General features: G+C 33.7%; 2 protein-coding genes across 2 annotated transcripts in view; both read right to left on the reverse strand.

Moving 5' to 3' along the window:
- LOC120421204 (uncharacterized) overlaps positions 1-4,373 on the reverse strand; it is a 361,516-nt gene extending 357,143 nt beyond the window's left edge. The window contains exon 1 of the mRNA XM_052706357.1: positions 4,114-4,373. The gene's annotated coding sequence lies outside the window, so the exon portion shown is untranslated. The remainder of the gene's footprint in view (positions 1-4,113) is intronic.
- LOC128092476 (uncharacterized) overlaps positions 1-26,974 on the reverse strand; it is a 40,031-nt gene that overhangs the window by 10,121 nt on the left and 2,936 nt on the right. Inside the window, exon 2 of the mRNA XM_052706358.1 lies at positions 15,952-17,233. Coding sequence (XP_052562318.1) covers positions 15,952-17,227 — 1,276 coding nt within the window. The 5' untranslated portion in view covers positions 17,228-17,233. The remainder of the gene's footprint in view (positions 1-15,951; positions 17,234-26,974) is intronic.

The raw sequence follows: 26,974 nt of genomic DNA on the forward strand, positions 1-26,974 counted from the left end.
TACTTTCATGTATTTATTTCCCAATAAAATATGTTCTTGCAGCAATTCGTAATTTTTCCATACTAAAAATCCATATGGTACACTTGCCCCACCTGAACAAGATTTTTTAAAAGCTCTCAACAAAAATAACCAAAAGTTAAATCATACTTTGTAATAGTGGCATGTCATTTGTAGGGACACTACTGATCTAGGAAAAATAGCATTTTGATAAAATGAGCCTTAAAACGAACCCTAAGCCTTATTTTGTACTTTCCAAATATTATAAGAAAACAGAGGTTTTGAAAAAAACTTCATTAAATCTTATGCCCCGTGGCGTTTACGTCATTTTGACGGTTATGTGGTAATAGAATCAGCTAATTGCATTGCTAGCAACAATTCCTCATACTGGAAATAATCAAAATTGTAAAAATTACGGCCGTAGGAGCGATTGTTCCTCTTGCCCCATATGGTCGTCTTGCCCCACCTTCCCCTATTGAAGAGATTTTTTTCGCCGAAAATTTCCACAAATATTGAAAATATTTTTGATCGATCCCATCCCAAGTAACGTTTTTAAACCAACTAGCCAACACCTAGTTTCATTAAGGTTTTATGGTAGCATCTTGATTGCTTAATAGTTTTATTTGGGCATTCACAGCAACCAATAAGCAAGAGCTAATTAATAGGTTCTAACAGGGTTTTATGCCTCGGACATAAAACCTTGTGACAATAAAAGCTAAATGGGTTTTGATAAGGTTTTATGAAAGCTTCAAGAGAGTCTTGAAAACCCAATGGTAATGTCATGCCAAACGGTTTTATCGCTTGCTTCTATAAAACCAAGGGTGTTTTAGCTGTCAAGTGCCATTAGGCATGCAAAAAGCTCAATTAAAACCACAAGCTCCTGACAAAGCTTTTAACGCGGCTAAGGGCATCTCCACCGCTGGGGTGCAAATCAAATTTGCACCCGGCTCATGAATACCGAGATCAAATTTGCCACCTTGAAAAAACTCCGTCATCCCCATCACTAGGATAGCAAATTTGCCACCGAAACAATCCCACCGCGGGGGGCAAATATGAGTTTTTATCATTTTTTGCTCTCGTTTACCTTCAAAATCAATAATTATGTGTTGATTCATGCCTAGAAATGCTAATAGTTTATAAAACATTTTAATCCTTTTGAAAATTTCAAAAGATTTCATTTTTGAAAATGTTGAAAGTTCAACCATTTGCTACCCGCTTTGATTCGCACTAAATTTGCTCTCGAGTTTGCCCCCGAGTCTCCCACCGCGCGTAGCAAAGCAGGTACCTAATTTGATCTCAAGTTCATCTGTAGAAGAAAAATATGTGTCGGTACCTGTCGGGTACTCATTTTCTGATACCCGACAAGTACCGGCAAGCCGGGAGCAAAGTTTCGAGTGCGTGTTTTGGAGATTTTTGGATGTCTGCTCTGGTTGGGGAGAGCAAACATGAACAAAAATTAAAAAAAAACTGGATTTCAAAAATCCCAAAATTCAAAAAATCAAATTGTACCAAAATTTAAAAAAATAAAAAAAAGCCGGGAACCGTGGTGTAGGGGTAAGCGTGGTTGCCTCTCACCCAGTCGGCTTGGGTTCGATCCCAGACGGTCCCGGTGGCATTTTTCGAGACGAGATTTGTCTGACTACGCCTTCCGTCGGATGGGGAAGTAAATGTTGGCCCCGGTCTAACCTAAAAGGTTAGGTCGTTAGCTCAGTCCAGGTGTAGGAGTCGTCTCCCTGGGTCCTGCCTCGGTGGAGTCGCTGGTAGGCAGTTGGACTAACAATCCATCGAATCCCGGGGTTGATGGAAGCTAAGGTGTAAAAAGAGGTTTGCAGTTGCCTCAACAACCAATCCTTCGGACACCTAGTTTCGAGTAGGAATCTCGCAATCGAGAACGCCAAGGCAATGCTGTAGAGCGAATAATTTGATTTGATTTTGAAAAAAAAAGTCAAAAATTCTAAATTTTAAAATTTTGTTTTCAAATTGATGGATTTTTTATTTGTTTTATTCTGAAATTACCGAATTACCGAAATGTTTTTTAATACCCCTGACTCAAGGCGGTTTCAAAAACGCCCAAAAGGCAAAAACTCGAAATTTGGTTTATTGGACCCTTTTAAAAAAAACTCCAGATTTGATTACTGGTTAAATTTTTGAAATTTTTATTTGTTTTTAGATTTTTTAAATAATTGAAATTTTTGAAACTTTTGAAATTTTTGAAATTTTTGAAATGTTTGAAATGTTTGAAATTTTTGAAACTTTTAAAACTTTTAAAATTTTTGAAAATTTTGAAATTTTTGAAATTTTTAAAAATTTTGAATTTTTTGAAATTTTTGAAATTTTTAATATTTTTAAAAATTTTGAATTTTTTGAAATTTTTAAAATTTTTAAAATTTTTGAATTTTTTAAATTTTTGAAATTTTTGAAATTTTTGAAATTTTTGAAATTTTTAAAATTTTTGAAATTTTTAAGATTCTTGAATTTTTTGAAATTTTTGAAATTTTTAAAATGTTTAAAATTTTTGAATTCTTTGAAATTTTTGAAATTTTCAAAATTTTTAAAATTTTTGAAATTTTAGATTTTTTTGAAATTTTTTAAATTTTATTTTTTTTTAAATTTTTTTTTTTTTATTTTTTTCCGTGCTGGATTCGAATTTTTCTAGCTTGATTCGATTTTTCCGTGCATAATTCTATTTGATGCGGTAGCAAACAGGCTGAAAAGCGGGTAGCAAAGTGAAATCTCGAAGAACTGAGAGCAAATTTGCTACCGCGACAGGTACCGCGGTGGGGTTGACGTCGGGTGCAAATTTGATTTGCTTCGATGTTTGCTACCCGCGTTGGAGATGCCCTAATTAGCAATGCATAAATATGGCGCAAAACGCGTGGTCTGATTGAATGTAATTGATCACCATCTTGGTTGAAAATATAAAGAACTGAGAAATTTGATTTAAATTTGACGAAAACACTCATTTGTGCTGAATTAATGATATAATTAATATGGCGACAGATGTTTATAAATAATTTGTGCATTTTTTCAAAGAATTGCAATGCAATATTTTTTAACTTTAAAAACCATGACTACAAATAATGATTTTTTTATGAAACGAGTTGATTTTTTTGGCTCTATCTCCCCTACATTTATCAATAAAATTTAAACCGCAGCTGAATTTGAGCCACCAATTGCGTGAAATAAGCTTTCAAATTATTTTTATTACCTCCAATATCCGCCATTTTTGCAAACCATCTCCGTTTTAATATTTGGCAAGCCAAAGACTTATTTTTTGCCAAAATAAAACCTATTTGACATAAGACGTTTGAAGACGTATGAAATGTCATTTTTCCTTAACTCCTGACTAGGTTTTATCAAGGCTTTGAGGATGTTGTTAAAAATCAGTTGAAAAGCCTTGAACTCCTTTGTAGGTTTTATAAATAGGCCGTTACAACCTGTTGCGGAGGTTCTTTTGGGTTTTAACAGAGGTTTATCGGGGTTCTGGGGAGGCTGTTACGACTAAGTGGTTTTAATGTTGGTTTTGGCTGATAGGTTTTATAGCGGTTGTGACAGCTTTGATAAAGCCTAAAATGTTGCTTGGGATACATGCTAAATATGATCTTACACGCAGGAAAATGCATTTCGATTTGTTGTCACTTGATTAGGCTTCTAATTCCTTTAAATCGTAGCCCACATTTTATGCGCCAGATTGCATTCGAAGGGGAGATCTAGCACTACAAACGCTGAAAAAATCTCAGGGTTATTCAAACGCTAAATATCCCAACTTGACCGACCAAGCGAAATTCAACTTTTTTTCTAGCTATACAATTGAACCATGACCATGAATGACAAAATATGGTGTTTTTCCCAATTTTTTGTTTCAATGTTAAAATCTTAAAAACGCATTGATGCAAAATGCCTTTTGGATTGTTTCAATTTTAAATCAATATAAGAAAAAAATGAAACATTTCTTATTTTCAACTATTAGTGTTTATAGCAAGTTTAAAGACTATCTTGTGAAAGATGAACGATTAAGAAATCCTGCAAATTTTCCTCAGATTTTATCCAACTTATAAATTTATTTTGTGTCAATTCGACTTCCAAAACTCCCAAATAGCAACGATAAAAACTTACTTTTAGCTCCACTGCAAACTGCACCAATCTCCCGCGAAACTTGCACAAAATCGTTCCACTCAGCAGAAAACAACAAAAAAAAACTGTAAAACTCCAACAATCTCCACTCAGACGACAACGACGACGAAAAATCCACCGGCCAGATGTCACGCCTTCATGTCTCCAACAAACAAACGAATTAAAAACACACTCCTCTCTCCCTTCCCCTTCACTCTTTTCACTCTTACAAAACCACCTCGCCTTCTCCCTCTCTCTTTATTCCCCCCTCGTTGAACCAAAACTAATAATTCACAAAACTTGGACCGACAGAACCCTGCTCGTTCGAAAAATTGTTGTTCGCCGTCAGCATTTTATTGAACACAACGCGAAAAGCGATGCACTTTTTCAAACTTCACACTCCGGGTATTAAATTGCCAACATTTAATTCGCCGATTTTCCATTTCACTCTAATTTGATGCAAAAGGCCACCACACACTGATCAATAGCATGCCACACACACACAGCTTGATTTGCCGAATTGATTTCCATTTTTCACACATTTAGCACTAAATCAGCCCCATATGCCGTTTTAGTGCAGCGCCGCGCACTAAGCTCATTATAAATTTGCTTCAACACACGCTTTCGTCTGTCACGACGACGACGACCGGTGAAATCCTCGAACCGACCTCGCACGCCCACCAGCCAGGGCCAGGGACCCCGCCGCGAATCGATACCAACGGAGCGTGACCGCGTTGCGTAACGGAAGCTCTCTAGGTCAGCCGTTCATAGAACTCTCTCCGACTCCGACCGGCTAGAACCACGAAAATCCAAGCACGCTACGATTAGCCGAAACCGTGCTGGTTGAGTACGAACCTACCACGCACACTAGATCACCACTTGAAACAATAGAAGTGTAGACGATAGAACAAACCGGTAATAGCACGCGACACTACTGCGACCGACCACGTCAAAAGTCCCGAACGAACTGTCCCAAGTCGGGGCTGGCCCCTTCGGAAGGGCTCACACGGGCACTCACACCTGCCACACGCGAGAGCCACCCATCGATGGCGGCGCCTTCCGGGGGGAACCCACGCGGCCCCAGAACCTAGACAACGCGTCAAGCAGCAAACAAAACAAAACGAACCTAACCTAACAACGCTGCGCGCTAGTGTTGGTGAGTTCCGACTTTTAGATCACTTTCGAGCCAGCAGAACTTCGGGTGCGATACGGTCTGCTGGTGAGTACGTTCTCCGCGACGAAGCCGGCGAGCAAAACAGAGAAACGGTGATAACGGCGCTCGTCGTCGGTGAAGTTATCCAAGTTGGCCGAGGTACTGTACTGTGTGAGAGAGTGAGAGCAATAACAATATCATTCCCTACTTTACACAGAAGGTAGTGTGGCTTGCTTGGGTGGAGAATCAGACAAGCGTGACAGTTTCGGTGTTACGGTTTTTGTGAGGCAGCAGGCGTGTGCGAGCATAAATTCTGCCGTGTTCGAACCTGAACTTCTACCACTCCAGCTGATGATGGAAGGTTTTAGGGAGAACGGAGCGAACGGAACGGAACCAACAATAACGCTGATGATGCAACGGAACTAGATTTGGGTTTGCAGCGTGGAAATTGGCTTGTAGCTGGGGAGGAATTTATGGAAATTGTATGGTTTTGGTGGAATGTTAATAAATATCAATTTTAAAAACCATTTGGCTTCTTTAATTTGTGTTTCCTTGTTTGTTTCAAGTTTTCTGTCAACTTGTCAACTGTCAAATTAAGCAAAACAATGTAATTGGGCCTATCCTGCTTAACTGACTTGAGAAAGATAGACACTTTGTTTACACTGTGATATTTGCCAATTTACATTGTTTTGCTTGAAATTATTTCGATTCTTGTTTGCTGTGAACCAACTTTAAATTCAGTATTACGAAGAATATTGTTTGTTTATTAACTTAAAAATCGGTATTACAATATTTTTCAATTTATATTTCTTCTCAAATATTTTATTTATACACTTGCTATGGCATTACATAAAATATCCAACAATGAATGAACAAATATTTTTTCAAACTTTTACGTTATTTTCCAATTTTATGTCCAAGAATAGTGAATTGCTCAATTTTGTTTTTGATTTATTAACAATTTAATTAACACATTTTTTCACCAGAATTTTATGTTGTACCACAGTGCTGGAGCAACATTTAAAAAAGGCGCATAAGTATTTTGACAGCTGGAACTGTTTGGCATGTTCCAAGACAACAGGCAACTATTTTTAAAACAAACGCCACAGTGTTGGAAGGTAGCTGAAGATGTCAGTACTTGTTGTTACACTTTGAATTTTGTGAAATGCTTATCGGCCCTTTTCAAATAGTGCTCCAGAGTTACATTTCTGAGTTTTTTCTTGAAAAGGCCGTAACTTTGCTTGAAAAACGCTCAAAGTTACGTCCAATTGTAAAATTACCTTAGGTTTAGAGTTGCATAACTGAAAATTGGTAAAATTTAATATATATACAGCAATTCCATTTGAAAAGAGACTAAACTGAAAAAAACTTCTTTCCAGGGATTCCTTAATAATTAGATCCGTATTTTTTTTTTGATTGGCCGTCAGGGTGATCTACACCGTGCTAGGGTGGTCCCAAAAATTGCCATTTTCGTCATTTTTTGGCAAAAAAAGCTCCACGCCATTTCAACCGATTTCAGTTGTCCTGGACGCAAATGAAAGGTGATAAGTTTGTCTTTCTAGGAAAAATAGTTTGAAGATCGAAAATCCTAGCCTAACATAATAAAAGGTTGAATTGAAGTTTAAAACGTCTTTTTGGCGGTGTCTGGCTCAAAAACCTATGTCTGAAATATTTTTATCGGATTCCTTGGACAATTTCACTTTTTTTTTCATACTAAAAAATGGGAGGTGTGCATTAACAGGATCCCGAGATATGATTTTTTGAAAATAAAAACTGGATTTTTTTGCAAAAACACAAAAAGTGAAAAGGGACCATCCATAAACCACGTGGACACTTTAGGGGGGGGGGGGGGTATGGTGATTGTCCACGATCCATACAAAAAAGTTTTTTTTTGTATGGACAATTGTCCACGAAGGGGGGGAGGGGGGGTAAAAGATTACCAAAAAAGTGTCCACGTGGTTTATGGATGGTCCCAAAAGGTGAAAACGGAAAAAAACATTTTTTTTACTACAGTGGGCAAAATAAATATTTTTCCATTAAAACTTCTAATTTTCAATGAAATAGACAATTTAAAATGCATTTCCCTGAGTTGATAATCACTTTGAGTATGATTGAAACAGTCTAAAAAATATTTTGAAGTTTTGTGAAATTTTGATGCACAGGTCCCAAACCGTTTTAACAATGCATTTTACAATACTTCTCACAATACTAAGCTTTGAATGATAAAAATTAAGAATAAGTTTAAAGGAGAATTATGTTATTCATAAAGATTCACTCATTTTTGTAAACCCTTTACAACCAAACCCCGCCTCTAGGCGGACTTCGATCTAAAACTTCGCATAAAAAAACATTTTTCATTGAAAAAAACATTTAGGCAGTAGAGGGTTAAAAGATTAGAAAATTTTAAGATTTAATATAAGGGACTTGATGATTTAATGGTACCGAAAAGAAAAGTAAATCTGAGTTAAATTATTTTTATAAAAGTGTACTCTTCTAATCAAACAAAAACAAGAAAGGTTTCTGGGGAATGGTTATTCTGGGGTATGAGCTAATATGGCGAATGAAATGCTGTGAAATTTTATTCATCAATTTTTCAATTCACGTAAAATAAAGTTAAGTCAAATGTTCAAACTTTTATTCAAACGGAAACGAAAATCAATCAATATTCAAGAGGATGGATTGTTATTTTAATAACAGACTAACAACATTTTGAGTTATTCTTCGAACAAAACTTTGTTAATATTTTTGTTATTTTAACAATATTTGTTATTGAAATGGCATGAATTTTGTTTTGACTGGTGGAAACAGAACTAGTATTAGAATTTTATAAAACTTCAAAATATTTTTGAACTGGTTCAATCATGTTAAAAATAATTATCAACACAGGAAAGTGAGCAATTCTCTGAGATTTCGGTCATTCGATTTTTTCTGTATTTTTTAATCCGGCTGAAACTTTTTTGGTGCCTTCGGTATGCCCAAAGAAGCCATTTTGCATCATTAGTTTGTCCACATAATTTTCTATACAAATTTGGCAGCTGTCCATACAAAAATATAATAATAATACCTTTGCAAAAAATAATTTAAAAAAGCTGAGAAAATTTTCTATATTTTGCTTTTTTTGGACTTTGTTGATACGACCCTTAGTTGCTAAGATATTGCCATGCAAAGGTTTTAAAACAAGAAAATTGATGTTTTCTAAGTCTCACCCAAACAACCCACAATTGTTTAATGTCGATATCTCAGCAACTTATGGTCCGATTTTCAATGTTAAAATATGAAACATTCGTGAAATTATCCAATCTTTAAAATATTTTCAAAAATTTTAAATCAAGACTAACATATCAAAAGGGCGTAATATTGAATTTTTGGTCTTTTTAAAATGTTAGCCTTGATTGAAAAATTTTGAAAATATTTTTTTCGAAAAGATCGGAAAATTTCACGAATGTTTCATATTTTAACATTGTAAATCGGATCATTAGTTGCTGAGATATCGACATTAGAAACTGGTGGGTTGTTTGGGTGAGACTTAGAAAACATCAATTTTCTTGTTTTTAAACCTTTGCATGGCAATATCTTAGCAACTAAGGGTCGTATCAACAAAGTCCGAAAAAGCAAAATATAGAGAATTTTCTCAGCTTTTCAAAATTATTTTTTTCAAAGGTGGGCAAACATGGGCACTAATTTTTAAAAATGAAAAACTACGACTATTTTCAAAAAAGTTACCTAAAAATGGTTATAACTTGAAAACGGTGCACTTAATCAAAAATTCACTAGAGTACTTTTTGATTGCAAATTCGATTTTACATCGAAAAATGAAGTTGAAAAATTTTTGCGACCAATATTTCGAATTTTTGAAAAAATCTGTATTGATTCAAAAAATCATAACTCGGTCAAAGATTTTTTGCCCATTCTGGAAATTTCTGAAAAGTTGGCATTTGATGTCCTCTAAAACATATCAGAAAATAAAAAAAATAAAAATAGTGTTTTTTTGCAAATCAAGTTTTAGTGACAAAAAGTTAAATAAAAAATCACCAAATTTTTTTTTACCGTGTATCATTTTTTTCAGTGTAGTCCATATCCATACCTACAACTTTGCCGAAGACCAAATCGATCAAAAAATTCCTTCAAAATATACAGATTTTTGAATTTTCACATATCATTTTTGTATGGCCAGCTGCCAAATTTGTATGGAAAATTATATGGACAAACTAATGATGCAAAATGGCTTCTTTGGGCATACCGAAGGCACCAAAAAAGTTTCAGCCGGATTAAAAAATACAAAAATTAAAATGAAAGAAAAACGACCGATTCCGTAGAGAACTGCTCAAGTGCTTTTTCGAAAAAAATCGTCGATTGCACGCTTATTTATATTGAAATATTGAAAGTTTTTCTGACAAAAAAAATGTTTTTAGCACTAGAGCCCTTCAAGGCAATGGAGGAGCCACGTAAACTTCAATGAATATTTAAGCATGTTTGAAAATGCTGATAATATGTGATAAAAAATATTATTTTGCATCTATTCACTTGTTTACTCCAATAATGTTTCGATGCAGTAGATAAATCTGGGAATGCCAGATTTTTCAAGAGTTAGCCACAATAAAGATTAATCATGATCTGTGCCAGATTTTGGCATGATTTAGCAAAAAATCTCAAAATTTGGTAAGAATTTATTTCATTGAAAACGTAAATCCAACCTTTTTAGGACCGATAAAAATATTTACCATCTGAATACTTCAATTTTTAGAATAAATTCATATCCTTTCTTCTCTTCCCTATTGAAAATTGTTTAATTTTCGTTTCCAGATTTTGGCAGATTTTTTTTCTGAACTGGGCCAGATTTTTTCAATTATGACTTGGCAACCCTGAAGATAAGATAGCACCAGCCTTAGCATTCCGTTAACCTCCTATCAGACTGTGATTCACCAGCAATCTTGTTAGAATCGAAGTAATTTGCAACCAACACTGTTATTCCACTCTCAAGAGGGTAACATTTCATACTTTACGTTCATCTCGGCAAAGTTCTCGCACCATCCTCTGCGCCAGCCAGCACTTGTAAATTGCTCATGTTCACATGCTGACCGAGCTTGTTCCGAGTGAGAATCTTCCTCCATTTTCCTACACAGTAAAATAAATCTTGCCACAAAATCAAATAAATTTACCCCACCGCCGCCAACATTTGTCTCCTCATCAAAAATGCGCAAATCAAATTGTGTCCTCAATCACGGCCACAAATTTGGCGAAGAGTGTATCCTCATCATCGTCATTTTGCCCCACCCAGCTGACGACCAAGCTGCTGGTCGATTCCTGGGAACTGCTCTTGGCCGATTTCATTTACATTTCATTGACTTTCCTGGAAGTCAGAGAGAGAGGAAGGAGGGGCGACGATGATTCTACCAAACAACCCACTTTCTTGATACTCACACAGGGGAAGGGCAAGTGGAGAGGTCCTGAGATAAATTATTTATGTCATGCTTCCGTGTCTCGTAACTTTGTCCGGTTTACCCCTCTGCATGCGCCGTTCTTGGAGGACCATCACTCGGGGGAAAACTTGGCCCACCAGTGACGAGATGACGAGATGGAAAGTGACAGTTGGGAGGGAGTTTAGGACGAGAATAGGATGCATTCTTCCAGGTGATCAAGCAGTGGCATAACGACTAGTGTAGTGTCATTTGCTTCAACAAAAAGTTTAACGAATTGGTCTAAACATTTAGTGGCCAATGGCCGGAATTAGAGTTTTATTTCCTCTGTATCTTATTTTTCGTCTGTTTGTCACTATTTAGCTAAAGAATTGAAATTTTGAATAATAAGTAATTTAAAAGAGCCTGTGATACAGATTTTTGAATTTTTTTAAGGACTTGCCTTTTTTTGTCTGTGAATTACAGATTTTATGGAGAATGTCATTCCTTCCACTCGAATCCGTTACTTTATTGAAACGAAGGATTTTAATTTTGTTCGAAATAAATACCACTGCTTTTCATAAAAAAATTCTCATTGTACCTAGTGTTACAAAAATAATGAATCATATACTTTTAATGTTATTAAAATGAACAGCGTTGGAATCACGAAAAGCAAACTAAACCTGAAGAGCTGACCACTTTTGTTATGAGAAAGATTCAATAAAGTATAATTAATTTTAAAAAAATATCACCGCTTCAAAGATTTTAACGTCAATTTTTTTGATCCAAAATGTATGAAAAATTATATTGGTGATATTTGAGATTCCCATGAAAAATGTTTTTTACATAATGACAGCAGAAACTTAAACAAAATAAGCTAAAACCTCAAAAACATTCAAAATTATTTGTTTAGTTAGTGGTATTTAAGTTTTTAGATTTTTTTATCAAGATATTCAAATTTTGGGATTTATAAGTTTAAAAGATTTTTTTTTATGTTTTTAAAGATATTTAAGTTTTTAAAGATTTTTAAGTTTTTGAAGGTTTTCTATAAAGTTTTTGAAGGTTTTTTCAGGAAGTTTTTTTTAAGTTTTTCCATGATTGAGTTTTTGAAGATTTTTTATAAAGATTTTGAAGGTGTTTTTTAGAAAAAAAAATTCAAGTTTTTTCAAGTTTTTTCGAGCTTTTTCAAGTTTGTTCAAGTTTTTCAATTTTTTTTCAAGTTTTAAAAAGAGTTTAGTTTAGTTCAATATTGTCAAGAGTTCCAGTTTTTCATAATTATTTTAAAAGTTTTCTCATTTTTTTTTTAGTTTTTTCAATTTTTTATTTTTTTTTTAATTTTTTTTTCAACTTTTTTCATGTTTTTAAAGTTTGTTTGAGTTTTTTTAATTTTTTATTTTTTTTCAAGTTTTTCCATGTTTTTTCAAGTTAGTTCAAGTTTTTTCGAGTTTTTTTCATTTTTCATGATATTTTTTAAAGTTTTTTTTTCAATTTTTTTGTTTTTTTTTTAATTTTCACAAGTTTTTTCAAGTTTTTTCAATTTTTTTAGTTTTTTCAAGTTTTATTAAGAGTTTAGTAAGGCTCAATTTTGTCAAATGTTCCAGTTTTTCATGATTCTTTTAAAAGTTTTTTCATTTTTTTCAATTTTTTTCAAGTTTTTTCATTTTTTTTCAACTTTTTTCAAGTTTTTGAAGTTTGTTTTAAGTTTTTTCAATTTTTTCAGGTTTTTTAATTTTTTTCAGGTTTTTTCATGTTTCCTCAAGTTAGTTCAAGTTTTTCGAGTTATTTCCAATGTTTTCAAGTTTTTTTTTCAATTTTAGGCCGTTGCAAATATTTTTCAAATTAATTGGTCTGAAAAATCAGGGGGCAAAATAGTAGTTTATGCAACAAGTTGCAAAAAGAGGATTTTTTCAGCACGAGTCGTACATTTATCCAACGAGGTTCACCGAGTTGGATAAATACGAAGAGTGCTGAAAAAATCAAGTTTTGCAACGAGTTCCATACAACATTTTTTGCAATTCCGAAAAACACCCATTGAGTGAAATTTTAAGTCAAATTTTCATGAATTTTGTCAATAAATCGTTTAAATCAAGAAAATGTTGAAAAGTGTTACTTTTCGAAACAAGTGCTGAAAAGTTCAACTTTTCAGCACCCATTTCAGTGCTGAAAAGTAGAACTTTTCAGCATTTATTTTGAAAAGTGTTGCTATTCGATTCTGTTATTTTTGGTACAGAAAAGTAGGCTATTTCGTCGTTCAAGAATGACAGGAAAAGTAAGTAGTTTCACGACGGAATTGCAAAAAAAAATATTTTTCCAAAAACTTCAAAATCTATGAAATTAGGAGTCTAATCAACTGAAAACAAGCTAAAATGCATTTTTGCATTGAAAATCATATTTAGCATGTTTGGGCTTGTTTTGCATTTTTATGAAATTCCAATGTACAGCACCACAAAAAAAATATTTTTCGCAAAACAATAAATTTTTGTGAATACTTAGATATTTTGGAAACTAATGATGGCAAAAAAACTGGACAGGTGTATAATGCATTTCTAAAGACTTTTTTCATTAAAATTTTAAAACCATGGCTCGTAATTTCAATTTTTATACTTTTTTTCAATTTGATCAAGTTTTTTCAAGTTTTTTTTTCAGGTTTTTTCAAGTTTCTTCAAGTATAAAAAAAAATCCCGTTTTTTTCAAGTTTGTTCATGTTTTTCAAGTTTTTTCAAGTTTTTTTCATTTTTTTTTTGAATTTTTTCAAGTTTTTTTCAATTATTTCCAATTTAAAAAAAAATCAATTTAATCAATTTATGTTTTTTCAAGTTTTTTAAGTTTTTTCAAGTTGTTCAAGTTTTTTCATGGTTTTTAAATTTTTTTCAAGTTTTTTTTTCCAATTTATTTCAATTTTATCAAGTTTTCAAAAGTCTTTTTTCAAGTTTTTCAAGCTTTTTCCAATATTTTCATTTTTTCCATTTTATCATTAAATTTTTTAGGTTTTTTAAAGTTTTTTCAAGTTATTTCAAGTTTTTTCAAGTTTTTTCAAGTTTTTTCAAGTGTTTCCAATTTTTTCCTTTTCTTTTATCCAATTTTTTCCATTTTTTCCAATTTTTTCAATTTATTTCAATTTTATCAAGTTTTAAAAAGTTTTTCAAGTTTTTACACTTTTTTCCTATTTTTTGAAGTTTTTTGAAGTTTTTTCAAGTTTTTTCAAGTTTTTTAAATTTTTTTCAATTTTATAAAGTTTTCTCATGTTCTCCCAATTTAAAAACAATCAATTTTATCAAGTTTTTAAAAGTTTTTTCATGTTTTCCCAATTAAAAAAAACAATTTTATAAAGTTTTTTCAAGTTTTTCCAATTTTTTAAAGTTTTTTAATTTTTTTTTATTTTTTTCCTTTTTATCAAGTTTAAAAAAAATTAAAAGTTGTTTTAAGTTTTTTCTAGTTTTTACAAGTTTTTTGATGTTTTAACAGTTTTTTCAAGTTTTTTCAAGTTTTTTCAAATTTTTTCAAGTTTTTTAAAGTTTTTGAAAGTTTTTTCATGTTTCTCCAAGTTTCTCCAAGTTTCTCAAAATTTTTCCAAGTTTTTCCATTTTTGCCAATTTTTTAATTTTTTGCGAGTTTTTCAATTGATTTCAATTTTATTATGTTTTTTCAAGTTTTTTCAGGTTTTTCAAGTTTTTACATGTTTTTCCTATCTTTTGAAGTTTCTTTAAGTTTTTCCAATTTTTTCAAGTTTTTCCTTTTTATTTGTTTTTTCAAGTTTTCAAGTCATTTCAAATTGTTATTTTTTTTTAATTTATTCAAGTTTTAAAAAGTTTTGAAAGTTTTTAAAGTTTTTAAAGTTTTTAAAGTTTTAAAAGTTTTAAAAGTTTTAAAGTTTTTAAAGTTTTTAAAGTTTTTAAAGTTTTTAAAGTTTTTAAAGTTTTTAAAGTTTTTAAAGTTTTTAAAGTTTTTAAAGTTTTTAAAGTTTTTAAAGTTTTTAAAGTTTTTAAAGTTTTTAAAGTTTTTGAAGTTTTTAAAGTTTTTAAAGTTTTTAAAGTTTTTAAAGTTTTTAAAGTTTTTAAAGTTTTTAAAGTTTTTAAAGTTTTTAAAGTTTTTAAAGTTTTTAAAGTTTTTAAAGTTTTTAAAGTTTTTAAAGTTTTTAAAGTTTTTAAAGTTTTTAAAGTTTTTAAAGTTTTTAAAGTTTTTAAAGTTTTTAAAGTTTTTAAAGTTTTTAAAGTTTTTAAAGTTTTTAAAGTTTTTAAAGTTTTTAAAGTTTTTAAAGTTTTTAAAGTTTTTAAAGTTTTTAAAGTTTTTAAAGTTTTTAAAGTTTTTAAAGTTTTTAAAGTTTTTAAAGTTTTTAAAGTTTTTAAAGTTTTTAAAGTTTTTAAAGTTTTTAATGTTTTTAAAGTTTTTAAAGTTTTTAAAGTTTTTAAAGTTTTTAAAGTTTTTAAAGTTTTTAAAGTTTTTAAAGTTTTTAAAGTTTTTAAAGTTTTTAAAGTTTTTAAAGTTTTTAAAGTTTTTAAAGTTTTTAAAGTTTTTAAAGTTTTTAAAGTTTTTAAAGTTTTTAAGTTTTTAAAGTTTTTAGATTTTAGTTTTAAGTTTTTAATTTTTAGTTTTTAGTGTTTAGTATTTATTTTTTTTTGGAAAAGTCTCTTGAAAATTTTAACATGGCATGACATCTTGCGTTTGCAATCGTAAATTAACATTTATATAGAGTTATTGAGTTGAATATCCTAACCAAGAAAATGCTAGTAAAAAAGAAATACCCATGCTATATTTTTTGCATATCGCCACCAGACTGATTCAGTTCATTAAAAACTTTCGGATCTGTCGGGGTTGGTGGGATACCCAAGCTGCACTCGACAGAAATTATCCCAGACTGTGAAAGCATTCCATCGCATTTCTTCGTAATAACTACTCCACAGCTCGTCCCGCAGGTCGTGTCCCGGATGGAAGCAGCAGCTGATGATACTCTCATCAGGGGCTGCTCCGGAGGGGAAGTCACCGGGAATTCCTATTAAAGTTTTGATGCAAGGAAATAAGTACCACTTACAACAACAGGGTGCAGAGAAAAAAGAGAGTGCAGTTTGAGCTCGGGAATGTAATACGGATTAAGGGCTGGGAGATTTCATCAAACTGGTTGGAAAGTTGGGTTATTGTCTGGAAGGGAACTTTTGTTTGCTGGATAATTTGCAAGTTTCTTTTTATACATTTTTACAACAATCAGATTAGTTACAGATTAATCCATCCAATATTTACACCAGTTTTACTACAATGCATTCCAAACAGCTACGAATGGTGAACAACACCACTCACCGTTTGTTTCCTGCCCGTTGCTCCGCTCCACGGCGTTCTCCTCCGCTGCTACTGCCGCCGGCCTCCTGTACTTGGGCCGTCCCCGGCGCTTCAGCGATCCGAACCGGCTTTCCGCCAGCGAAACGGCATCCTCCTCCGAAGAGGAACTTCCCGGCAGTACCGTCACACGTGGCGAGTTCTTTCTTCCTCGTCGGCTTCCCCCACTGGCACTTCTGCTGGCAGCACTGCCGACGCTCGCCGATCTTCGCGATCGCCGCTTTTTCGCCTCGTTCTGCTTGATCCGAACCGGTGACGAGTGCTTCGGCGGTTCCTCGACCGACTGGAGCGTGTGCGAGAGCATGACCTTGGAAATGAGCTTGTCGATCTCGTTGATCGTGGTGTCGTAGCTGGGCGTCGGAATGTCCACCGGCAGGTTGACGCGCTGTTCTGTGTGGGGTTCGTCTTCCGGGATCGTGGTTTCGCTTTCCAGCTTGCGGCGTCGCAGACTCCGGTTAGTGTGGAAGGACTCCTCGCGGACTATGAGCGTGCCGGCGTTGCTGCGAACCAGCTTGTATATCTTGTTCTTGGGGGGTTCCGGCGCGGGAGGTTCCTCCACTACCGTAATCTCCGGAATCGCTGGAGGTGGAGTTGGAGGCGGTGGCGACACCACGACAGGTTCTTCTTCCGTAGAACTCTTGTAAAACTCACTGATTCTTCCTAGTATCGAACTCGATCGACTGGACGTCGACTTGCGGATCTTCTTCTTCACCCCGTTCACCTCATTAGCGGATTTACTCTTCTGCAGCGAACGATCCTCTTCCTCTTCTTCCTGCACTCGATACTGCGACGCACTCGTCGCCAGCTTGTACCCCAGTCCCTTGTTCTGCAACTGCTCAAACACATCACTCAGATACTCCCCGGAGGTCGCCACCTTCTCCCGAATGCACGAGCTTCGTGACCTCCGATACCGCTGATCTTTCCCGCTCTTCTTCCCTCCGTCACCCTGCGAACTCCGCGATCGCTCCGACCCCGCCTCCAGCTGCTCGCTCTTCACCACGCAGTCCGGCTTGTCGACCTGGATCATCAGCTCCCCAGTACGGCTGTCAAACAGCTGGATCTTCGGAAAGTCGATCCCCGGCGACGAGCTGGACGTCGTGAGCTCCCACTTCCAGGCCTTGGGCTTCTTCAGCGCCAGCTTGAGCATGTTCTCGGCGCCGTCCATGAAGTTGTTGTTCCCGTCCCGCGGACTGCTGGAACTTCCCAGTGGCGTTCCGCTCGCGTACGAAGACGACGACATCTCGACCTGCAAAACAACAACAATGTCGCGTTCGTTAGTCTCGCGGTAATGAACTTGCAGGCTAACTAATAATCGGGGTGGGACGAAAATAGAAAATATATGTTTGGCGGTGGCACGCTAGACACGCCACTACAGTCGTGATTCATTAACCTTCGAAAATGTCGTGGTTCTGATGTCACCAGAGTTAAACAACAGAGAGCAAGAACAGCAGAAGCAGATGGTGATGATGGTCGAGGCCGGCCGGGAGCAAAAATCTTGCTTGCCAAATGAAAATTTAATTACCCGTTGGAACCACGTTCGGAGCATGGCGGGACAGTGAGAAATGAGGTGCGGAAAGGTGTTATTTGCATTTTTCAGGATTATGTCATTGAGATGATCTGCGAGGTGTGGACTTTGTAGTTAGTTAGAAGAATTGAATGAAAATGAAGGTTTTTTGTTCATTGTTGTGTAAAAATAAGCTTTGTTTGTATGTCTTCAATAAAAATCGACCTGTTGGTTTGTGTCTTTGACCCATAGGGTTAAAGTTCCCCTAATAAAATCAACAACAACAACAACAAAGTACTAACTTGAAGCATTGTCCAATGCACAAAGTGATTTGTGAACATTTTTCGACTACCCCAGCAAACGTCAACTGTGCGTAACTAGTAAAGTATAGAGCAATTCCAGCTCAAATCAGGAATTTTTCTGGAACTTTTGTACCCGACCCTCTCCGATTTCAATGAAACTTTTTAGACATGTTATCCTAGGCCTATATAAGCCATTTTTGTGTATATGGAGCCAATAGTACTCGAAAATAACATTTGAGAAGGGCGTAAGGTATTTAAATATTTTTTGTATTTTGCAATTTAAAAATTACTGTATCTCGAAGCCGTTGCATCGTATCAAAAAGTGGTCAAAGACAAACTTGTAGGAAATTGGACGGGCTTTCTGAAAAAAATACACTGAAACAAAAATACACGCCACTTCTATGAGTTTTTTCGATTTTTAAGTCTAAAACATAAATTTAAAGGTGTTGTCACGATTTTTTTTAGTTCAAAATTTTTGAGGGAATAGCCTAAGATGTTACCAAAAGACTGACGAAAAATGCAGGATGGTATGTCTCTTCTAAAAAAATACAAAAATCATTTACTAAAACTGTTTTTTTTTTAAAGTGGTCTAAACGTCAAAATTTTCAAAAACCGATAGTGGGAATCGATTCCCCAGACAATTTTACATAAAAGTCTCCATATTGACCATTGTCCTATGTCCAATCCTTGGGAAGATACAGCGGTTTTAAAAAAAAAAATGATGAAAATATAGGTTTTTTGATGGGTTTTGGCAATTTCTATATGACAGACTTGGTTTTTCAGTCTCGTAAATATTTTTACCGGAAAGCTCGTCCAATTTCCCATAAGTTTGCATTTGACAGCCTTCATTTGGATGTAAGGGCTTACAGATATAAGCTTAATTACATTATTAATAACTGAAAAGGGAATATTTTTTTCAGTGTGGTAGAAACCTAAACCTGTCTAAAAAGTTTCATTGAAATCGGAGAGGGTCGGGTACAAAAGTACCAGAAAAATTCTTGATTTGAGGTGGAATTGCTCTATAAAATGTGTCTTATTTTGAAAGAAAATAACTTCATTTTCTTTTGAAAATTACCGAAAATAAGGGTCATTATACTTAAAATGCACACAGCACTCGAAATCAACATTCTTAGATCTTTTTTTTAAAAAAAAGGTCTCACAGTCATCCCACAATTCAATGACCTTTATTTGGATATTTTCTTGCTATTTCACAAGTAAAAGTAGTACTTTTATAACAAAAAACTGCATTTCAAGACTATTTTATTCAGAGCAGCCAAACACTGCGTCCAAATTGTCATTTCCATAATTGTGGGATGTTATTGTGCCTCCCACAATCGTGGAACACCTGAATTTAACTGATATTTTCACACAAAAAAACTTAACAGACCATTCATAAAACATAACTTTCAGTGTGTAAAGTAATTATTTTGTAAAAAAATGTACTCCTGGAGAGAACCAAAGTTTGTTAACATCTGTAAGAAAAAAGTGTTCCGAATTAGTGGATTTAAAGGATCAATGTTTTTCTTTGAAAATTTGATATAAAACTTTAAAATTTACAGTCGGTCAATACATCAAACGAAAGATCACAAGAAAAGCTATTACATGAATCACATCCTTTTGTGCTCGATTGAGGCCAATAACTACACACTGCAAAAAATCGTGTAATATTCCGTTTAATATGATGCACATATGTAGAGCGTCAAAAAGACGTAAATATACTTCAGATTGTCAATTACACGATACAATAATCATCAAAATTTCAAGAATCAAAATTTGGTTGTTTTCAATAATTTCACAAAATAGCGAATCACTTTTAAAGAACAACACTGACTCTTCCTGACTATTCATTCCACTTCACCAAACCCAATTGGATACCGTCACGACCGAGAAAACCTTCTAGTTTCTTAGCCCGCCGCCGCTTTGGAGCAGCTTTTTTGGCTGCTGAGAACGTCCCATTTTTGGTTCCACCACGACAGCTCTTCGGGATAAAAATCGACATCCAGAAAGAAAAATAAGCACAGCAGCTGCAATTTCCGTCGGGATCCGACCGCAAACAATAAAACATACCTTTGTTAGCAATTTTCATTATGCCGTCTTGGTCTTCAAATTCCAAACATTGTTTGAGCCCTTCAGAGAAAAAAACTTCTCGATGCCAAAGATGGACGACTTTGTGGCTGACGTTTTGACGTGTAAGAAAAAACGCGTAACATTACATTACATTACATTACATTTAAAGTTACATCCTCAAATACCCTCCAGTTATGTGCATTAAATAAAATGTAAAATTAGGTCAAAATTGATTAATTATCACATCACAAGTTGTGCTTGAGATTTCCACTATAAATTTTGACATTTCGCGTCAAATAGAATGTAAGTTCACATCATTATCTTATTTACATTTTTGTTTTTTTTACATTCGTTAAACGTAATATTCAAATTTTCTTAGTGTGTAAACTATATTTTATCTTCTATCTTCATCATCATGTATATAAAAAAATTCGACACTCTGGAACCGATTCCGGAGCATCGGCAGATTGTATGGGAAAATGTACGTAAACCCAAATTTTGATCACAGGAGGCTGAATAAGCAAACAATTTATACGTCAAGAAACAAAAAAAGACAAAACGAAGTTTGTCAGGTAAGGCTTGTATTCGTATAAAACATTTTAAATGTTATTTTTTTTTAATTGACTAAAAAATCAAATCAATACGGGAAAAATTTTGAGTTTTTTCGTGTTTTGCTTCAGTTAAAAAATCTGGCACTTCCGCGTTTTGTAACCCTTTCGTTGAATTGTAATTTCGGTTTTCGGGAAGTGATGGTTCCTGTTCTGGAATACCGGATTTGTTCCTGAATCAAGACTCCGTTGTACTGAAGATGCTTGGATTTGACGAAATTGTGGTTCCAGTTCGAGATGATTTTCGGAAGATCAAGATTCCCTGCACCCTCCCCACCTCAGCGCTGTGGATTGTTGGAATTTCATTGGCACCATCAGAAGAAAATCAAGAAAGGGTCCAAATCTGCTACTTTTCTCCCTGGAATTGAAAAATGGGACTGCATGGATTGAACCTTCCCGGTGAGTTTGTTCCTTTTCTCATGTAATTTAATTTTGCTCAGGAACATGCTGCTAAAATTTTAATTGATAAATTAATTGATAAAATGCAATGATCCTTAAGAGAACTGAATTAATATTAATGAATGAAAATTCAACTTCATTCAACGAAAATAATTCATAAATTCAACATTTGTTCTGTTTGTTGAATATTGTTAGTTGAAATGATTAATTTTCAAGTTCAAGTTACACCTTATTACAAAAAAATATATTTTTTTTATATTTCATAGATTTTCTAAGTTAAAAAATGACGTTTACACAATTAAAAAAGATTTAAGAATATTAGTGACAGTAAAGAAAATCATATTTACTTTATTTTTTTGTTTAATATTCAATATAAATATTAAAAATGCACAGAGTAATTTATTCAGAAAATGTATGCTGCTCGATGAATTCATCAAATATTAAAGAATAAGTTGAGGCATTTTAAATGTTTTGTTTGTGTTTTATGATTTTCATGGTTTGACACAAATTTCTGTTCAAAGTTTCTGATTATAAACTTTAAAAACTTTTGCGATTCCATTTTGTAAATAATTACTTTTCCTATCCATCTTTGTACTAATGAACGACTAAAAAAATAATCCTTTTGCATTTTTTTGTATAAATTATTGTTTTTTTTTACTAAAGTGTACCTGTACCTTATTTATTTACGTGATTATTGAAAATTTAATTTTATTGATTATCCATTTAAAATAGTTAATTCCTTGCATAAAACTAGGTCAGTTCCATAATATTTATCCAAAAAATTCAGCCTCTCTGCAATTTCAACTAACTTCAGAATGTAATGTTCGTTTTTATCTGCATTTGTTTGTTTAATGCTGTTTTTATTTTATTTTTAATAGCAACTCAAGAATGTGTATCCAAAGATATCCAAGTTTTATAAGGATTAACGTTGAAGACTTCGTGATTGGCAATTTTGAAGCTTATCCACATGTGAAGACTTCGTCATTTGGTGAGAGCTTTCCTTTATAATACATAAAACACGTTATTATTATATACGCGGTAGGGTGTTCCCTCGGTCGTTCGCTGTGAGTTGTGGATTGCCTGCTTCTCTAATGAAGGTTCGACTGGGGGGGCATGCTTATTAATTTCTCGTCGCTCCATACCCTCAGTGACGTGATGGGAGCAAGGGCGTCTATGCAAAGTGTCCCTACACCCGCTACAAATTTCCGGCGCTTGGGGAGGGAATAGGGAAACCATTTTATCTTATGCGCCGGTATTTGTAGCATTAAAATTCGTGCAAAAAAACTTATGCACGTGGGTGTACAGATTACGGAGTAAAAGATGATCGAATTGTTCACCTAGCGCTCACATGTGTTCCAGGACCAAGTTGCCTGCGGGTATGGGGATCATACATACATACATACATACACTAAAAAATCAAATCAATACGGAATACATATTTTTCACTTGTTTTTAACATTTTATGTTGTATGTTGTATGAGGGCGTTAATACCCATCATAAAACCTGTTAGCTTAAGAGCGAGTTTTTCACCAATGTGTAACAGGTCGTATCGAGGTGCTCCGATTTGGATGAAACTTTCAGCGTTTGTTTGTCTATACATGAGATGAACTCATGCCAAATATGAGCCCTCTACGACAAAGGGAAGTGGGGTAAAACGGGCTTTGAAGTTTGAGGTCCAAAAAACCAAAAAAATCTTAAAATTGCTCGCATTTCCGTAAAACTTTATCAATTCCAACTCTCTTAGATGCATTCGAAAGGTCTTTTGAAGCACTTCAAAATGTGCCATAGACATCCAGGATTGGTTCGACTTTTTCTCTTAGCTTTTGCAAATTACTGTCAAAAATGGATTTTTTTAAAACCTTAATATCTTTTTCCAACAGCCTCCAACACCCATACTCCCATAGGTCAAAAGATAGGTAATTACATGGACTATAAGCCTATGGTGTTAACTTTTTGGCCAATCGCAGTTTTTCTCATAGTTTTTCGATTTTTCTAGAACAAACATTTTACAACGTTAGTTTTTGCCCTGTAGGCCGCCATAGCGGCACTTTTTGGTCTCAATTTTGTCATATTCGGAATCCTCGGACAATTTCACGTAAGTTAGTAGTATTGGGGTTGTAAATTGGATTTAAAAAATAATTAAATAAAACATTTTTGAAAAAAGAAATGGATCTTATTTCCCCTGTGATGAATACGTCAAATGCTGTATCAAGTAGGCGAAAACCTGTTTTACCCCTAATCCAACAAATTGTTAAAAAATATTTTAATTCATTCTAAATGGCAATTTTTCCAATCAAATTTACTACTCCAATACTTCTAACTTACGTGAAATTGTCCGAGGATTCCGAATATGACAAAATTGAGACCAAAAAGTGCCGTCTTCTTGGCCTACAGGGCAAAAACTAACGTTGTAAAATGTTTGTTCTAGAAAAATCGAAAAACTATGAGAAAAACTGCGATTGGCCAAAAAGTTAACACCGTAGGCTTATAGTCCATGTAATTACCTATCTTTTGACCTACGGGAGTATGGGTGTTGGAGGCTGTTGGAAAAAGATATTAAGGTTTTAAAAAAATCAATTTTTGACAGTAATTTGCAAAAGCTAAGAGAAAAAGTCGAACCAATCCTGGATGTCTATGGCACATTTTGAAGTGCTTCAAAAGACCTTTCGAATGCATCTAAGAGAGTTGGAATTGATAAAGTTTTACGGAAATGCGAGCAATTTTAAGATTTTTTTGGTTTTTTGGACCTCAAACTTCAAAGCCCGTTTTACCCCACTTCCCTTTGTCGTAGAGGGCTCATATTTGGCATGAGTTCATCTCATGTATAGACAAACAAACGCTGAAAGTTTCATCCAAATCGGAGCTCCTCGATACGACCTCTAGAACAAACCGAGCAATATTTACAAATACTGCCTCTTAAAAATGTTACTAGGGTCAAGCTATAAAATGAATACAGTGGACTCTCTGGCTGTCGATCTTCTCGATATCAATATTGCTCCAGCTGTCAATAAATTTTTCAGTCCCTTCAAATAGATTGCTTTGATTTTTCGTTCTATAATTTGATAACTCCCGCTCTCGACGGTCCCTTCAATATCGACAACGAGAGAGTCCACTGTATATTCTCATAATTTTGGTGTTTACAACTAATTTGCATTTGAAGTAAAAATATTTAAAACTGTTTTTATGTGCATTTGTTGTATAACGGCTAACAAATTAAAATTGTGCATGATTCAGTTTTGTTATAAAAAAATTGAAACGGCTGAAGGTCGGAAGATTAAATAAACTAATTGAAAATTCTTGGAAAAAAAAATCTAAACTTATGTTTCTCCACAAAATTCAAATATAAGTTGTAGAGTTGGTTGGAATTTTCTGGTCACAATTAGGCCTCATTACAACCTACCAATAGTTGGAAGCGATCTAATCAGAAACGGCTTTCCTTTTTTATTCGCTGGGGATCATTTCAATTTTTAAAACATTTTTCAAAAAAAATAGTTAACTGCAAGCCGAAAACCGTCACTAAATGATTTCCTCAGTCGATAAGCTACCCAAATTTATCAAGAAAAGCAGCAAGAGTTAATATTTTTTTTGTGTAAGTAAATTTTTAATGTAATGTAGCCATCCAGCTGTTATCTTGTATATTTAATACAACTCAAATCATTTTTTTCTTAAAAATTTTGAAGTCATACTCTGAAATTTTGTTATTTATCTTTTGCTCCTTCCCCTCCTATGATCTCTGCCAAAGACATGGGACATAAACTTCAAAAAAAAAGTTCTAGTACAGAGAATTAAGAACAGGAAAAAATTGACCTATTTTTTAAAAAAAAAATTTTTGTACTTTGAAAAATTTAAAAAGCCAAATCAAATTTTAAATTGATAAAGTGTCCAGTTATTCCTATTTCTGAAAACATATAGCTGAGCAGCAATTCCATTTCAAAAGAGCCTAAACCGAAAAAAAAGTTTCCGATCGGGCTCAAATTTTTTCTGGAGGTTCCTTGGCCAAAATAATTAGACCCGTATTTTTTTGTTTGGCCATTAGGGTGACCTACATCTTGCTAGGGTGGTTCGAAAAATGGCAATTTTCGTCATTTTTCGCAAAAACCTCTTTTTTCAAAAAATCATATCTCCGCGCCATTTCATCCGATTTTAGCTGTCTTAGACGCAAAAGAAAGATGATGAGTTTGCTATTTGGGAAAAATAGTCAAAAGATTCAAAAATATAGCTTAACATTTGAAAAAGTCGCATGAAAACTTAAAATGGCGTATTGACCGTGTCTGGACCAAAGAGCCTATGTCTGAATGTATTTTTATCGGATTCCTCGGAAAATTTCACATAACATATCAAAAAATTGGCGATGTCGAACCGTACGTTTCGGAGATATGATTTTTTGAAAATAAAAACTGAGTTTTTCGACGCGCCACGCGCAAAAACGGAAAAATGACGAAATCGGAAAATTTTCAACTTTTTTCACTAAAACTGCGATAACTTTAAAATTTCAGCGATGACCTATAGATGTTTCGTAATTGAAAGACGCAACTTTTGGTATCATAACATCTATATCTGGCCAAGGAACCCCCAGAAAAAATTTGAGCCCGATCGGAAAACTTTTTTTTCGGTTTAGGCTCTTTTGAAATGGAATTGCTGTGAGAAAATATTCTACAGTTCATCCTTTTAGACTTAGAAAATCAAACATTGTAAAAAATAAAAATTGAGCAAATTGAATTATTTAACTTTTTCTCAAATGCAAAATATTTTCATTACGTTATTTTAAAAATCTCGCCAAATTTTGCAAATGGGCCGGAAACATTAACTTGAATGAAACTTGAAATTGAATGTTTTTTTTTTTATTTAAATATTTGTAATCGATTTTTTTCATATTAGGCTGTTGTAAATAACTTGCAATGCTCCTTTTCTAAATCGGATCTAAAAATCAGGGGGCAGATTTTTTTCAGAAAACTTCAAAATAATAAATGAAAAAGTAGTCTTATCAAATTAACGTGAAGACTTCCATCATTGCCATGATTTTTCGTTGAAAGATATAAATTTTGCGTCGCTATCAATATTTTGACAAAATTTCTTCTACAAGTTGTTTAGAATAGTGCCCTACACATGCTGATTCCTTTTGGTAACGATTATCCCATTCCTTGCAAAGTTATGGAAATCGTCATTAATCAATGATTGTCAACTAGGACGTCAATGATTGTACCACAAAATTATATAAATTTTGAAACATATTTGATTTAGACCAAAAATTCTTTCAGTGGTTCCAAGAAGGCAACAACCGGCACATGCTTATTCATTTTGGTGCAGAAATTCGTTACATTGAATTCAATACAGAGAATTTTAGAGTGATGATCAATTTTCTTCGAAAATGATCAACGGCTTCACCTTAAAACAATTAGAAATGCATTTTCCATACGTTTATAATCATATTTAGCATGTTTGGTTTCGCTTGACAATATTTGATTTTTTGTGACATTCCAATGTACAGAACTGCAAAAGGTCTTTTTTCGCGAAAAAAAAAATTTTACGTCAATACTAAGATATTTTGAAAAGGAATGATTGCTAAACAACTGGAATTGTGTAAAATGCATCTTAAATCTTTTTTTACATTCAAATGTTGAATCCATGGCCTGCAATTTCAATTTTTATATTTTTTATATATTTTTTTCTTTTAAAAATGACTATGAATTTTGAACTTTAAAAAAGACATACCGTCAGTAGGGGTGACTATGGGTCAAAAAACGATACATCTCTCGTAAATTCTTAATAACAAAAAAAATTAGATAACATCGAAAATCTTTTAACGTAGAATTGTTCTTAGATAGTTTACTAACATTTTCCCAAAATATGGTGGAATTTGATGAACTCTACCTTAAATGCCAATCGTTTGAAAATTGACCCAATCTCACCCCTTAGAGGGGGTGACATTGGGTCAAATAAATACAAAGATATGGTAAAAACAAGCCATTCAACAGTGTTTCTTGTTCGAGGGAATCGTATTGACATGCTACAATGTTTGAAGTAGAGATTTTCAAACATTTAGGTACTTTTCGAGCAATTCCAACAAAAATATTGAAAAGTTGATTTTCCAAGAGGTCATTTTAAG

Source organism: Culex pipiens, chromosome 1 (assembly GCF_016801865.2).
Source record: "Culex pipiens pallens isolate TS chromosome 1, TS_CPP_V2, whole genome shotgun sequence".
Classification (NCBI taxonomy): Eukaryota; Metazoa; Arthropoda; class Insecta; order Diptera; family Culicidae; genus Culex; species Culex pipiens.